The 16979-nt window shown below is 47.8% G+C and overlaps 1 protein-coding gene across 1 annotated transcript in view; it reads left to right on the forward strand.

Annotated features, from left to right (window-relative positions):
• The window catches only part of LOC121873055 (protein ecdysoneless homolog), a 102937-nt gene that overhangs the window by 41387 nt on the left and 44571 nt on the right, over window positions 1-16979 (forward strand). The window contains exon 4 of the mRNA XM_042376399.1: window positions 15425-15512. Within this exon, the coding sequence (XP_042232333.1) occupies window positions 15425-15512 (88 nt within the window). The remainder of the gene's footprint in view (window positions 1-15424; window positions 15513-16979) is intronic.

Raw genomic sequence — 16979 nt, forward strand, 5'->3', positions numbered from 1 at the left:
GTGTGTGTGGGGGTGAGTTTGGGTGTTTGTTTACTATTTTTATTATTATCAGTTATTATTATTATTATTATTATTTCCTAACCTGTCATTATTTACCTCGCCCTCATTCCTAATCATCCGTGTATAGGTAATCAGTCTTCGGTTTTTTTTTATTCCTGTTTATTCTTTTTATGAATCATTCTTCTCATTCATTCTTCCACGTAATTATCATTCTTCATCTATTTTTCCTTGTTAATCATCCATCAGCTTAATTATCCTCCCGCTTAATTCACCCTTAACCTTAATTATCCTTCAGCTTAATCCCTTAGCTTAATCTTCCATCAGCTTAATCATCCATCAGCTTAATCATCCCTCAGCTTAATCATCCATCAGCTTAATCATCCCTCAGTTTAATCATCCTTTGGTTTGATCATCCTTTGGTTTGATCATCCTTCAGCTTAATCATCCCTCAGGTTAATCATTCCTCAGCTTAATCATCCATCAGCTTAATCATCCCTCAGCTTAATCATCCTTTGGTTTGATCATCCTTCAGCTTAATCATCCTTCAGCTTAATCATCCCTCAGCTTAATCATCCTTCCGGGAGAGTAAGGAGGGTGGAAATACAGGTGAGAGATTTCGGCTTGTTGAACGCACCTTGAAATAATGATCCACGTGATACCTGTTGAGCCGTGCAACAGGTAGGCGGGGGGGAGCGGATGGTTGGAGGGAGGGAGAGGCAGCAGTTTGGAGGGAGGGAGGTAGGGACAACAGGTAGGCAGAGAGGGAGGGAAAGCAGTGTGGATGGAGGGAGGGAGGTAGGGACAATGATATGGAGGGAGGGAGGGTAAGGATAACAGTGTGGAGGGAAGGAGGGTAAGGATAACTGCGGAGGGAAGGAGGGAAGGTAGGAACAACAGTGTGAAGGGAGAGAGAGTTGTGAGGAGGGAGGGAGGGAGGAATGGGGCAACAGCGCGGGGCTGATGGATGGAAGGAAGGAAGGAAGGAGGGAGAGAGGGAGGTGTAATGCTGAAGGAAAGGGATAACAATAATGAAGGAGGGAGTTGGGAGGGACAAGAGGGAGTGAGGGATGTCGAGCAGTTGGGCACCAGATTTAGTTCAGGGTCAAAATGAGGCAGAGGGAGGGAGGGTGAGATGGAGGAAGAGAGGGAGGGTTGGAGGTCAGGCGTTAGGGAGGGAGGGAGGGAGGGAGGGAGGGAGAATGAAGGTCAGGCGTAGAGAGGAATGGAGTGGGTGGTAGTAGAGGGAAGGAAGGCGGAAGGAGAGAGAGAGAGAGAGAGGGGGGTAAGGAAAGGTGATGTACTGTACCCCTAATGTTTAAGGCATCGAACATAATTAGGAGAACGGACAGGTTGACCCACCCACTGTACCTGTATCCCTGTAATCAACTTTATTATGATACTGTAACCACATTGGAATTACTGTACCTGTAGTTTATAACGTAAAAATTCTGTACTTAAGAACGATATGTGAAGTTTAATTGATATACATGTACTGATGAAGATGACATTACATAGCTGCCATGCCGCTATATGTCAGGAAGGTCACCACCCCCCCCACCCCCGCTGCTGGTTATTGGGTCACTGGGTTAAAAGGCAAGGTCAGTCGAGGTCATTGGTGCTGAAGGTAGAGTATTTGTGTCTGGACCTATGAAGTTAGTGATTACAACTTACCTGTTGATTAGACACGAGCTTATTTCACCTGATGATTGAAACAACCTAATGCTACCTGGTGGGGTTAGGTTAGGTTAGGTTAGACTAGACTAGACTAGGTTAGGTTAGGTTAGGTTAGGTTAGGTAAGCGTTTGGGTGTATAATCATCAGGTGAAAAAAAATAAGCTGGGGGTGCTAATCTTCAGGTGGTTTAATATCACATAGGTATCTTACCCTTACCAGGTACCTATATCACAGGTAAGGTCATCCATCAAGGTCATCATCCACCAGTCATTATTCACCAAAGTCATCATCCATCAGTCATCATCCACCAAGGTCATAATCGTTCAAGGTCATCATCATCCATCATGGTCATCATCCAATTATATTACAAGGTCAATTAGTTCATACTTGGTCTCACGTAACTGAAACAAATTCGTGTGTGTGTGTGTGTGTGTGTGTGTGTGTGTGTGTGTGTGGTACCCCTCCTAATCTCCTACTTCTTCTACTCGGGTCTCCAAGGTTATCTCCCCGACCTCCACCCTGGCAGGAGGAGGCGTATAGGAGGTGTTACATCCCAGCTGGTATTTACTCTCACTCTGGTGGTGTAAACGCCCGCCACTTGTAAACAACTCAGGGGAATTCAGAATTATTTTTGTTTTGTTGACCTAATTTATATACGAGTGGATATAGAATTTGATGTTGTATATAAGTTTATAGCTGACTGGTATATATATATGTGTGTGATTTAACGTTTGTCTAATGACCGTAGTTATGTTTATATATGTGTTATGTAACTAGCGAGAGTGGTTCGGGGACCCTCAAGGTATACACATTCCAGGGATGGTGTGTGTGTGTGTGTGTGTGTGTGTGTGTGTGTGTGTGTGTGTGTGTGGACGGTGCAGGGTGATAGTGACGCACCTACAACAAGTTATCCATCCTCCCCTCCTCCCCTTCTTCCTCCTCGTATTTCAAGGTTGTGATGATGTGATGATAGAGGTACACGGGTAGAGTGATTTAGAAGTTGAAATAGTACATCATTTTCTGTTTTATTATTATTATTATTAGTAGTAGTAGTAGTAGTGGTGTTAGTAGTAATAGTAGTAGCAATAGTAGTAGTATTTTAAATATATACCTGGGGGCAAACACAAGACTATTTTATTCAGAGAGAGAGAGAGAGAGATTTGCTACGCTGTTGGGTGGAGGCGAGGTACTGTACACAAGGTGCTAACAGAATATGGTATGTAGTGGTAGTGGGAGGAAGGGGGGAACTCAAGGGCATTTATCCCCTTGTGTAGTTGCCGCCATGATGGTCGTCACCCACCATTATCCTGCCGCCCATGGTGATGAGATGACCGCCGCCCACCACCACTATCTCCACCCCCCTTAGTGATGACCTCCACACCACCACCACCACCACTTACCATGACCTCCACCCATATAGTAATGACCTCCACCCACCACCATGACCTCCACCACCACGACGGCCCACTGCCCTACCATGACCTTGAAGGCGAGGTGACGGTAGACTCCTCCCCTCAGCGTATCTTGACACAGGGGATGAAGGTCGCCCGCTGATACCCCCCACTACGCTACTTTCTCCTGAGTAAACCGGAAGTTGATCAAGTACTGTACGCGTTTGTGTAACCATTGGTGATGAGGGTGAACTTTTTATATACCTGGTGAACTTCCTCCCTCCCTCCCTCCCTCCCAAATCCCATCTCTTGGCCTCCTACAAAAAAATCAATAAAAAAATAAAATCGCCCTCAAAAACATCTAAAATAACATTATCAGTCAATGTTAGGAATGGCGGACGTTGGACTGCCATAACTCATCTCGTGTGTGTGTGTGTGTGTGTGTGTGTGTGTGTGTGTGTGTGTGTGTGAAACTGGGTCTGTCTCTGTGTCGTCTTCCTTGATTTGTTTTGACTCTCTCTCTCTCTCTCCCACCCACCCACAGCAGGTTTGAGTTAGTTGTATGCACTTGACGCGGATTCTCACCACTACCCTAATTTGGGCGGTGGTGAAGAATGCAGTTACCACCCAGGCCACGTCCTCTGCCACTACCCCCTGCCACTAACTCTGCTACTATCCCCTACCCTCCCCCACTCTGCCACTACCCTCCCCCACTCTGCCACACCACCTCCCCCCACTCTGCCACTACCTCCCCACCTCTACCTCTGCCCACTACCCTCCCCCACTCTGCCACTACCCCCACCCTACCCTCCCACTCTGCCACTACCCCACTCTGCTACTACCCTCCCCCACTCTGCCCACTACCCCCCACTCTGCCACCTGCCACTACCCTCCCCCCCACTCTGTCACTCTCCCCACTCTGCCACTACCCTCCCCCACTCTGCCACTCACCTCCCCCCACTCTGCCACTACCTCCCCACCTCCACCCCCTCCCCCACTCTGCCACCACCCCCCACTCTGCCACTACCCTCCACTCTGCCCCTCCCCCCACTCTGCTACTACCCCTCTCACCTTGCCAGTATGTCCCTCCCTTCCCAGCCCTGTCACTGCACTCGCCCTCTTCCGTCTTCCTCCTCTCCTGTTTATCTTCTCTTCCCGTCTCCTCCCCTTCCGCTTCTCTGCCTCCATCTTTCTTTACAGTTATCAAGATGATTCGTGAATCCCCAAGTTCTTGAGTCACGGCTTCAAGTGCTCTCCTTCCTACCGCCCTCCCATCCCTCTCTCTCTCCCTCCCAACCTCCCATCCCTCTCTCCTTCCTGCCTCCCTCTCTTTCCTCCTCGTTTTCCTTTCCTCCTCCCTTATCACCTTTCTTCGCCCCCTCCCTCTTTCCCCCTTTTCCTCCTCACTTTCTCCTCCCCTCCCCTCCCTTCTGCCAATGGATGAAATAAATACCCGGATTCCTCTCATAGCTGGGATGGCTGGCTGGACCGACGCATCTCGTAATCCTATGTTCGTTTCCCAGAGCGTGGGTGGGTGGGTGGGTGGGTGGGGTGGTGGGTGGTGGCGGGCGGTGTCCTCTCACCTTGAAGCTATAGGCGGTGTTGTGATAAAACAGTAGACCGCATTCCTTAGTCCCACCTGTGTCTCTCCTCCTCCTCCTCCTCCTCCTTGCCGCCGGGGAGGTGGTCAGGAGGGGTAGGAGGTGGGGGGAGGGGTTGTTAGGGTGGGGAGGGATGGGTCTGTGTGTGTGTGTGTGTAGTACAGATGGTTTGTTGTGAAGAGGAAGAGGTGGTGGTGGAGAAGGTGGAAGGGGCAGGAGAGAGTGTGTGTGTGTGTGTGTGTGTGTGTGTGTGTGTGTGTGTGTGTGTAACTGGTGGTCTCTTCACTTCCTTCATTCAGAACAAAAGAAAAATAACATTTACAACAAACACTTGGGACTTCCGTACTCACACACACACACACACACACACACATATATCAACCGAGTCTTCCAATAGTCTACAGAAAATGGTGTAAATGTTCAACGAGGGAAGATTACTTGTGTTCAACGGGAGGGGGATTACTTATGTTCAACGGAGGGGGGATTACTTATGTTCAACGGGAGGATTACTATGTTGTTCAACGGGAGGATTACTTGTGTTCAACTATGGAGGGGGATTACTTATGTTCAACTATGTTCAACGGAGGGATTACTTGTGTTCAACGGGAGGGGATTACTTGTGTTCAACGATTACTTATGTTCAACGGGAGGGGGGATTACTTATGTTCAACAAAGGTAAAATAAGTATGTTTTACGAAGGTGGGGTGAGGTAGGGGTGGTTAGGTGGGGTGGAGTGGGCTAAGACAAGCTGGAGTGGGCTGAGTGGTGTTTTATCAAAAATCCCATGGACGAGAACCACAATTTTATATAAATTTTTTCTTCATCCTCATTTTTTTTATTTAGTTGAAAATCAAAACAAAAACGTTGTAATTTTGTGATATTTTTTTTTATTGGTACAAAATGGAAAGTAGAAAAAAAATAAAGATTGATGAAAAAAGTAAAATAAAGATTGATGGTAAACATAAATTCAATATTGATGAAACTTAAAGTGAAGATTGATGAAAAAATAAACAAAGAAATATTTTAATGTGGAAGAGAATGTTTAGCAGGATCTGGTTTGGTCAAAATTGAGTTGGTCGGTAACATGACGAGTTGGCCCAAGGTTAACCTGGTGATCTGAGGTGATGGTGCTTCAGGGTACAGTTGTGGTGGTGTAGAGTACAGTGGTGGGGCAGGGTACAGTGTTGGTGGTATAGGGTACAGTGGTGGTGGTGGTGCGGGGTACAGTGGGGTGCATTTTGGTGCGGCTTCAGGGTACAGTGGTGGTGCAGTGTACAGTGATACATTATGGTGCAGTGGTGAATGGTGTGGGTGATGGTGAATGGTGTGGTTGGTGATAAGGGTAATGGGTGGTGATATGGGTAATGGGTGGTGATATGGGTAATGGGTGGTGATATGGGTAGTAGTGGTGGTAATGGGTGGTGTGAGAATCTTAAAAGAGGTGTGATGGCTCCTTGTGTACAGTGCCTCTCTCTCTCTCTCACTCTCTCTCTCTCTCTCTCTCTCCTCGTTCCATTTATAGACAGGACCTCTTCCCTTCCCTCTCTCCCCCTCTTCCTCTCCTCCTCTCCTCTCCTCTTCTCCCCCACTCTCCTCCTCCCCTCTGGCGGCTTCATCCATGTTCTCAAAGCTCTCCTTCACCTTCCTCCGTGTCACGCTCCCCCAATACCCCTCCTGCCAGCACCTCCATCTGTACTGTACACACCAAACACACACATAATAATACCCAGGGAACGACCTCGTAAGTAAGGCTGAAAGCATACTACTACCACTACTACTACTACTACTACTACTACTGCTACTACTACTACTATTACACTCTTGTTGGTGTGGTTGTGATGGTTGTTTGTGTGGGTGCGAAGGGTGGGTGGGTTGGTAGATGAAGGGCGTGAGACGGGCGTGACCCTCGTCTTACAGTCCGTTGTTCCACGCCCGCGGCCGCCTACGTGACCCCACACACCCCGCCCCTCATATACCCCCCCCCCTCCTTCCTCTTTTAGCCTCAAGTCATGTGTGTGTGTGTGTGTGTGTGTGTGTGTGACTGTCATACATGTCACGGGTTAACTTGTCATGCCTTACTTATCGTGTGTCTTATCTGTCACGTCTCACTTGTCACTCCATAACTGTTAATACCTTCCCTGTCACACCCTCCCCACCGTCACACCTTCATCACTGTCACACCTTACCCGTCACATCTTTTCTGTCAAAGACCATCTTGGCTCCCAGGTACAGTACAGCCGTCCACCCTAATTTAGTTAGTATTGGAATGTGGTTAATTGTGGTAGTTGTGGTTAATTGTGGTGATTGTGGTTGACAGGTGATGGACAGTGATGGAGTACGCTTGTAGTTCCAGGACAGGTGGTAAGGTTAATAGGTAGTATGGCTGACTGGTGGTATGGCTGACTGGTAGTATGGCTGACTGGTGGTATGGCTGACTGGTGGTATGGCTGACTGGCGGTATGGCTGACTGGCGGTATGGCTGACTGGTGGCTGATGGTGGTGGCTGACTGACTGGTGGTATGGCTGACTGGCGGTATGGCTGACTGGCGGTATGGCTGACTGGTGGTATGGCTGACTGGCGGTATGGCTGACTGGTGGTATGGCTGACTGGTGGCGTCCCCCCCAGCACTAATGTAGTCAACCACACGCTTCTCAGAACTTAGTCTAGATCCTGGAGAGAACACGCTGTTGTGGATGGATGGATGGATAGATGGATGGATGGATGAATGGATGAATGGATAGATGGATGGATGAATGGATAGATAGATAGATGGATGGATGGATGGATGAATGGATAGATAGATGGATGGATGGATGGATGGATGGATGAATGGATAGATAGATGGATGGATGGATGAATGGATAGATGGATGGATAGATGGCTGGATGGCTGGATGAATGGATAGATAGATGGATGGATGGATGGATGGATGGATAGATGGATGGATAGCTCGATAAATGGATAGATGAGTGGAAAGATGTCTAGGTAGAGAAATGGTTGGATGGATAGGTAGAAGGATACATAAATAGACAGATAGTTAGATAGATAAATTTATAGACAGATGAATAGTCGTCTTATAAGCTAGATGTACAGACAGACAGATAGACAGAAAGACAGAATTTTACTCTTGAATCGCATTTTGTTCACAAGGTCTAAAAGTTTCAAGGTGAATGAGTGTTATTGTTTAATTGTTGTTATTGTTTATTTTGTTATTATTATTGGTGTTGTTATTGCTGTTATTTTTCTTGTTATTATTATTGCTGTTTTAATTGTTGTTGTTATTGTTATTATTGCTATTGTTATTGCTGTCTTTTCTCATATACAAATTGTCACATAGTTTTTATATATATATTTTTTTTTCATTTTATTCTAATTTAGGAAGTTATAAAAGGTTGTAGTATAGGAATTTACCATAGGAATTAAAATCATATAGATAAATTATATAAGGAAATCGATAGATAATTATATACCTGATTATATGTTGAAATTTGGGTATATATAATTTTTACATTACCTGGCATATTGGTCAATCCTAATTAAGTGGTTTATACCTGGACGAGTATAATTATATTACAGGTATTTTATTTTTTATTTTTTTACCTGTGTTGCATTATAAGGAGTGTGAGTGGAGTGGGGGTAGGGGTGGAGTGGGGGGTAGGGAGGGGGGGGGTGGGGGAGGGGGGTAGGGGTGGAGGGAGGGGGTTGAGGGAGGGGGGGTAGGGGTGGTGTGGGTAGGGGTGGAGTGGGGATAGGAGTGGAGTGTGAGTGGGATTGAGTGGAGTGGAATGGAGTGTTGGAGGGTAGATAAACAGTTTAGCGGTGTGGCTTAGGTTAAGTTGAGTGGCGCAGTTTAGTGGTGTGTGTGTGTGTGTGTGTGTGTGTGTGTGTGTCCTGTTTGACCTTGTTTAGTTTCGTTGTGGGATTTATTGTTTTGCTGTCTTGTTTGGTTGTTTGTTTGTTTTATGTTATTTCTCTGTCTGTTTTCTCTCTCTCTCTTGTTCTCTCTCTCTCTCTCTCTCTCTCTCTCATAGTTGGAAATATCGACTTTGCCGTTAACCTTGACAGTTCTTTCCTGGTGTTTATCACTAGTGCATCTGTCCTCACCTTGGGCCTAACCTAACCTCTATCACCTCTACTACCACCACCACTACCACAACGACCACCATCCTACCCACGACTTGATATACGACTTCTCTTAGCCAGCAATGAACGACCTCACGTGCATGACTTCAGCGACCTTCTCCTCCCCCCCGCCCCCACCACACACCCACCCCTCCCCCACCCTCCCCCTCCCCCCACCCCCCCCCTCCCCCACCTCCCCCTCCCCCCCCCCTCCCCCTCCCCACCCCTCCCCCTCCCACACCTCCCCCTCCCCACACCTCTCCCCCCCACACCTCACCCCCAGAATGAAGTAATGGTTGATGTACATATTTGAACACTGTATAAAAATGAACTGAGCGGCTGCACACACACACACACACACACACACACACACACACACACACACACACACACACACACACACACACACATGCAACGCCCCTCTCCACCTCCTCCAACCCACCTCTCCACCACCCCTCCAACACCACCTCACCACCATCTCCCATCCACCTCCCCACCACTCTGCATTCCCACCACCATCTCTCCCTCCAACACCACCCCACCACCTCCACCTGTGTGACTGACTAACAAGCACTGTTTGTTTAAGATTCACAGTTACCTCACCCAGCCTTGTAAACAGAGAGGGAGGGAGGAAAGGAAGGAGAGGAGTGGAAGAGGAGAGATAGAAGGGAGGGGGAGCAGTGAGAGAAGGATGGAATGTAGGAGGGAGGAAAAAGGAGAAAGACCGTGAGAGAGAGAGAAAGTAATGAAAGGTGGAAGAAGAGAGAGAGGAGATAGATAGAGAGGGAGAGAAAGAGAAAGATAGTGGAGAGAGAGAGAAGGGGAGGGAATGCATGAGAGGAGAGGAGGAGAAAGAGACGAGGGGAGGGGCAGGGGGTGAGGGGTGGGAGGGGGTGAGGGGAGGGGGTGAGGGTGGGGGGGGTGGGAGGGAAAAGACACCATGTAACTGTTCATTTTACAGAGCAGTCATGTGGGAGATGCTCTTAGGTCACACTCACTCTGGGAAAGTGTGTGTGTGTGTGTGTGTGTGTGTGTGTGTGTGTGTGTGTGTGTGTGTGTGTGTGTGTGTGTGTGTGTGTGTGTGTATGGAGTATAACATTGCCAGCAGCAGGTGAGGGAGGGAATGTTCCTATTCACTTAGTATACCTGCTAGCTACCCACCCAGTCAGTCAGCCACACACACACACACACACACACACACACACACACATAACCTTGAACACACCCAGGAATTTTAGCTAGGTAAAATTCCCCGTTCATGCCACACACTCCCACAAACGTTAACAACAAGTACACAAACGTTCACAACAAGTACACACAAACGTTCACAACAAGTACACACAAACGTTCACAACAAGTGCACAAACGTTCACAACAAGTACACACAAACGTTCACAACAAGTACACACAAACGTTAACGACAAATACACACAAACGTTCACAACAAGTACACACAAACCTAACTTAATGTAACCTCACCTCACCTTCCCTTCCTTACCTTACCTTACCTTCCCTTCCCTACCTTCCCTTACCTTCCCTTCCCTACCTCACCTTCCCTTCCCTTCCTTACCTCGCCTCACCTTACCTTCCCTTCCTTACCTCGCCTCACCTTACCTTACCTCACCTCACCTTCCCTTCCCTACCTCACTTTACCTTACCTCCCCTTCCCTTCCTTTCCTCACCTTACCTTACCTTACCTCCCCCTACCTTACCCCCAAGGTAGCGTTGGGGTGTTTGATCACCAGGTAGAAGAAGCTGGGGGGAGGGAAGGGCTAAATTGCAGGTGATCCAATTACTGTTTTACCTGAGCCAGACTGGTGACCCAGGCAGCACCTTCCTTTACCCTCCTCCACCCCCTTCCATCCATCTACCCGCCCTGCTTCCACTTCATCCACCCACCCGCCCTCCCTCCACCCGTCCATAACCACCCTTCATCTACCCGCCTTCCCTCCCTCTATCCGATCACTGCCACTTTACCTTTACTTTCTTGCTGCACCTCCTCCATCTACCCGTGCACACCACTCCCTACACTCCCTGCCTTCTCCCCATTTCCTCACCTCCCCAGTCCCTCCCCCTACTCCTCACTAGTTAAGGCGGACATGCAGGAGTCAGCATACGAGGCCGTGTGCTGACTCCTGTACAGTATTAAGTATTTCCTACCTACTGAGTGTGTGCTGACGTGCGGTGCCTGAGCGGCGCGGCGTGTCTCCCAATCTTCACACCTTTCTCCCTTTCACTGTATTGGTCTCGTATGAAGCTACAGGTTGTTTTTTTTACTCCGCAAATGTCCGTTTTGTGCTAAATACTGGGTAAATTGTGTCTGGTGTGGGAGGAGGGAGGGGGTGTCAGGTAGGGATGATGTGGGTGCTGGTATGGCGGTGAGCAGCAGCGCTGAGTGCCGACGTAAGGCAATTGGCGCAAGTGCCTTGACTTCTGATCTGCAGTGACCCGGGGTCACACAACTCAGCGGCACCAACATGGCCATCGTGCGGAATATAATTCGACTACGCCTCTCTTGTGCTCGCCGGTGCCTTCCGTCACCACAAACGTGACGTCGACACAACAAGAACACGGCGGTGAGACTCATTCTTGGTTGTTATGTCACCACCAGAATAAAGTCGTGCAGCGTCATCTACTACTACTACTATTACTACTACTACTACTCCCCGCTGGCCGTAGAATTGCTACAGTACCCTCAGTGTCATCCTTGGTGTCAGCATTCTCCACGGTGAGCAGTGTACACCTCGCCACACCTGCGCTGGCCGGGTCCTGCCCCCTCACCACACTGGACCACCCACTCTGCCACTCACATTATATAATACCACCCCCGGCGTTCACCTCACCCGCCGTGGACACTCTCAACCTTCCTGATCCTAAAACTTGTCAACAGATCCACAACCTCAAACTCCTGTGCTTGACGAAGTTGTTTTCTTCATCTTGACCCCACGACCTCCGCCCATTGTTTACTGTGACGGGCGTGTTGATGCAGTAGGAAGGTTAGGGCAGGGTTGCGGTGTGGATCCCTGAGCACCCCACCCCCCCTGCCCTTACAAGCCCTATGACCTCCTACAGGTCCCCAGCCGTTACCAACACCTCGTCCCTCCCTGACCAGATATCCCTCGTTCTAGACAGGCCCCACACACTCAGCCTTCTGTCACTTATGTAACTTGTTGACAAAACCCATGCCCCTTCAGGCACTTGTGTCCTTAAAGCATGAGTCACAAAGGCAAGCATGAACTCCGCATGCTTCCCTGTTGGGCGCTGTAAACGCCTTTGTGCTTCACCTTGCACATGATGTAAGGGGGTGCCCAATAAACTAGCCCCCTCGGGGGCAATCTAAAAAAAATCTAAAAAGGTCACTCGGCTGGTACTACTGGCACCATCACCACTAGCGCCGCGCTGCGTGGGGCAGATCTGACTGAAATCACAACAGCTACCAAAACCACTACCATCACTAGTACCGCTATTAACATCACCGTCACACTTCCTCTCTACCGTCACACTCCCTCTCTACCGTCACACTCCCTCTCTACCGTCAATCACTCACTGTCTGTCTGATATGCCTTAAATTTATTATACCAGAAATAACTCGCTACTGAAACCATCGTGTGCATTACAAACTAGCATGCTGGTGCGTGCTTACAGGTGTAGTGACGTGTGTACAGGTAGCCCGACACGATCCTCGCTAACTCATACCTGTACTGTACACTGTAACCCCCCATCCCACACCCAACCCCACCCCATTCCACCCCCCTCACCCCATTCCACCCCACCCTCACCCCACTCTACCCCACCCCTACACCATACCCCACTCTACCCCACCCCATACCCAACCCCCACCCCACCCTCACCCCATTTCACCCCACCCTCACCCCATTCCACCCCACCCCCACACCCCACCCCACCCCCACACCCCACCCCACACCCCCCTCCCCCCACCTCACCCCATTCCACCCCCCATACCCCACCCCACCCCACTCCCACACCTGTAGCCTTCCCTCTCTAGCCCCTGCACCACATATTATTTTACCCAGCACGAGGGTACAAGTGGGTAGAGGGCTCCAGGCACCCACTCTCTGATTGGTTGAAGGGTGTGACGTCATATGTCTAAAAATAAACCCAGGGTACGCTTCCCGACGCTACAGCAGACCACACGACCTAACCTAACCTAACATAATCTAACCTAACCTAATCTGACCTAACCTAATCTGACCTAACCTAACTAGAAGAGGCAGTATATGAAGTAGGAGATGTATAATAATGTCGTACAGAGAGAGAGAGAGAGAGAGAGAGAGAGATCCATCATTTTATAAACACCACGAAATCTCTCTCTCTCTCTCTCTCTCTCTCTCTACACCACTATGTATCTTTCTTTTATTTTCTTTACCATTCTTTTTCTTTTTTGTTCTACCACTCTTTATCTTTCTCTCTTACTCACACACATTCTCACACAGGAGCTGCCATGCACAGGCCAACCGGCCTATTGCAGACTCCTTACTTTCTTATGTTCACCCCCACACACCCACTTCACCCCCCCCCCCTTCCCCGACACACAAACACAATAATCTGTTTTACCGGTAAAGATATACACGACTGGTGAATTGGATTATTACACACACACACACACACACACACACACACACACACACACACACACAATAATGGTTGCCCCCCGTGTAACGAGGATGGCCGGTCCAAGAGCCAGCATCAAGGCGTGAATTTGTTTAAGGTGTAGAAGCTGTCGCCAACAACAACCACACCCTAAGTTAACGAGTTGCATGACTCAGTGTCAGGGACTAATAAGACCGGACAACTCGCCAACTGCACTGGCTAACCATTACCCCGGAACACGATCCGCAAATCGATCAACATCCAGGTCTCCAATTACTGCTCGGTAGACAGAGGCAAATGGCGTAAAGAAACTTGCCTATTGTTTCACCCTGCCCGGGGATCGAACGCGGGTCCGCTCGCTATTATTACACACACACACACACACACACACACACTGTAGATATAAGAATAGCACCATCCCATCTATTGTTAAAATAATAAATAGCTCCTGATTTATGTACTGTACAGCCCTGTAAATGTATTAAACGCATATTATTAAGTCTAAATCACATGTAAGTTTGTATATTTTTAGCCACCGGCCGAAACTCTATTAATAAACCGTTTAATATTATTATTATTATTATTATTATTATTATTATTATTATTATTATTATTATTACACAGAGAGAGAGAGAGAGAGCGGCGAAGATGAAAATGCTTACCTGTCTCAAGGGATTGTCTTCTAATTAGGTATTACACGTGTGACTAGCAATCGAGTGTTTGTTTATTTATGTTGGTTTAGTGAGTGGTTTATGTTGGTTTAGTGAGTGGTTTATGTTGTTTAATGAGTGGTTTATGTTGGTTTAGTGAGTGGTTTATGTTGGTTTAATGAGTGGGTTATGTTGGTTTAGTGTGTGGTTTATGTTGGTTTAGTGAGTGGTTTATGTTGGTTTAGTGAGTGGTTTATGTTGTTTAATGAGTGGTTTATGTTGGTTTAGTGAGTGATTTATGTTGGTTTAATGAGTGGTTTATGTTGGTTTAATGAGTGGTTTATGTTGGTTTAATGAGTGGTGTGTTTGTTTTATGAGTGGTTTATGTTGGTTTATGGTGGTTTATGTTGGTTTGTGAGTGGTTTATGTTGTTTATTGGTTTTTTGGTTTGGGTGGTTGTTAATGAGTGGTGTGTTTGTTTTATTTATTTTGTAAGTGCGGAGTTCGATGTGTGTTTGTATGTTTTTACTTTGTTTAGTGGGTATGTTTGTTTAGTGACCTCAGTGATGTTTGAAAAGACTTAGATAATGATTTTACCTTGAGATGTTATTATTTTTGTTGTTACCTGTATTAGTGAGTAGTCGAGTTTGTTTTGGTTTATGGGCGTTTATTGGGAAGACTGGGTGTGTTTGTTTGCGCACACACACACACACACACACACACACACACACACACACACACACACACCTGACATAATAATAGACTGTGAAAAGTGAGAAGGATGTATTGGTCAGATTGCCAATTAGTGGGTCTGGCGGTAGTGTGTGTGTGTGTGTGTGTGAAAATAATAGCTGTACCTTTTATATTTACCCTCATTACTTTGTTAAACATCTTGTACCTGTATCTGTACTTGTATATGTGTACCTGTGCCTGTACCTGTGTCTTTACCTGTGTCTATACCTGTATCTACCTGTGCCATCAGGAGGTAACCAGTTATATAGAATGGATGAACCTCACTTCGTCAACAAGGTGTGGTGGTGTGAATGTTGAGAGAGAGAGAGAGAGAGAGAGAGAGGTAATTAACACAGGTATACTAAGGTTATTCTCCCTTCTACAGGTATATTAAGGTGTTTCTCCCTTCTACAGGTATGCTAAGGTTATTCTCCCTTCTACAGGTATATTAAGGTGTTTCTCCCTTCTACAGGTATGCTAAGGTTATTCTCCCTTCTACAGGTATACTAAGGTTATTCTCCCTTCTACAGGTACAGGTTATTCTCCCTTCTACAGGTATGCTAAGGTTATTCTCCCTTCTACAGGTATGCTAAGGTTATTCTCCCTTCTACAGGTATACTAAGGTTATTCTCCCTTCTACAGGGTCATGGATGAGGAGGGGGAGTTGCTGTTGATAGAGGCGGCCAATTATCTGCCGCCCTGGGCCACCCCCGAATCATCTGAACAAAGGGTGAGTCTGTCTGTCTGTCTGTTGTGTTAGTGTCCGTCTACCTTCCTTATCTCCCTGTGTCTGTCTCCCTCCTTATCACCCTATTATACTCTCCCTGGTCTTTCTTCCCTGTGTGTGTCTCCCTGTCTCTCTCTGGTTGCTGGCATACTCTCCCTGTGTCTGTCTGTCTCTGCCTGCTCTTACCTGTCACTCAGCCCACCCTCCCTTGATGGCTCTAAAGGGTGGATACCTCCCTGCCGGCACTCTCTCCCTGCATCTCTCATCTTCCTTCTCGTCTCCCTGTCTCTATCTGTCATCTCCTCCCTGTATCCGTCTATCTCTCTACCCGTCTCTCCCTGTAATTTGTCTCACCCTTTAACTGTCTCTTTAAGGTCTCTCTCCCTCTGTCTGTCTCTCCCCGTCTCCTTAAGATCTCTCCTTCTGTTTGTCTCTCCCTCCCTGTCTCATTAAGATCTCTCTCCCCTGTCATATTAAGATCTCTCTCCCTGTCATATTAAATCTCTCTCCCCTGTCTGTCTCTCCCTGTCACATTAAGATCTCTCTCCCTGTCTGTCTCTCCCTGTCACATTAAGATCTCTCCCTGTGTCTCTCTCCTGTCATATTAAGATCTCTCTCCTGTCTGTCTCTCCCTGTCACATTAAGATCTCTCTCCCTTGTCTGTCTCCCTGTCACATTAAGATCTCTCTCCTGTCTCCTCCCTGTCACATTAGATCTCTCTCCTGTCTGTCTCTCCCTGTCATATTAAGATCTCTCTCCCTGTCTGTCTCTCCTGTCACATTAGATCTCTCTCCTTGTCTGTCTCTCCCTGTCACATTAAGATCTCTCTCCCTGTCTGTCTCTCCCTGTCATTAAGATCTCTCTCTCCCTGTCTGTCTCTCCCTGTCACATTAAGATCTCTCTCCTTGTCTCCCCTGTCACATTAAAGATCTCTCTCCCTGTCTGTCTCTCCCTGTCATTAAGATCTCTCTCCCTGTCTGTCTCCCTGTCACATTAAGATCTCTCTCCCTCAGTTCGTCTCCTCCTCCAGACATGACTCAGCACTAGATGAGTTGCACCTCCCAGCTTCTCTTCCTGGTTGCTTGGCTCCTTTCACTATCTCCTACTCCCCCTGCTGTGTCTCCTGGGTCTTACTATCTCCTACCCTACCCCCTCTGTGTTGTCTCCTGGGTTTCACTATCTCTACCCCCCCCGCTGCTGTGTCTCCTGGGTTTCCTCTCCTCCCCTCCCCCCTCTCTGTGCTTCCTCACTTCCTGGGTCTTACATTGTCTCCTATACCTCCTCCTCTCCCACTGTGTCTCCAGGATCTCTCTCACCGTCTCCTGGGGGTGCTCTCACTATCTCTTAGCCTCGCCTTTATCTCCTGGAGTTAAAAAGTATTATCTCTCTCTCTCTCTCTCTCTCTCTCTCTCTCTCTCTCTCTCTCTCTCTCTCTCTCCCCCTCCCTCCTCCCTCCTCCCTATTGCCTCA

This window comes from Homarus americanus, unplaced genomic scaffold (assembly GCF_018991925.1).
Source record: "Homarus americanus isolate GMGI-L3 unplaced genomic scaffold, GMGI_Hamer_2.0 scaffold51859, whole genome shotgun sequence".
NCBI lineage: Eukaryota > Metazoa > Arthropoda > Malacostraca > Decapoda > Nephropidae > Homarus > Homarus americanus.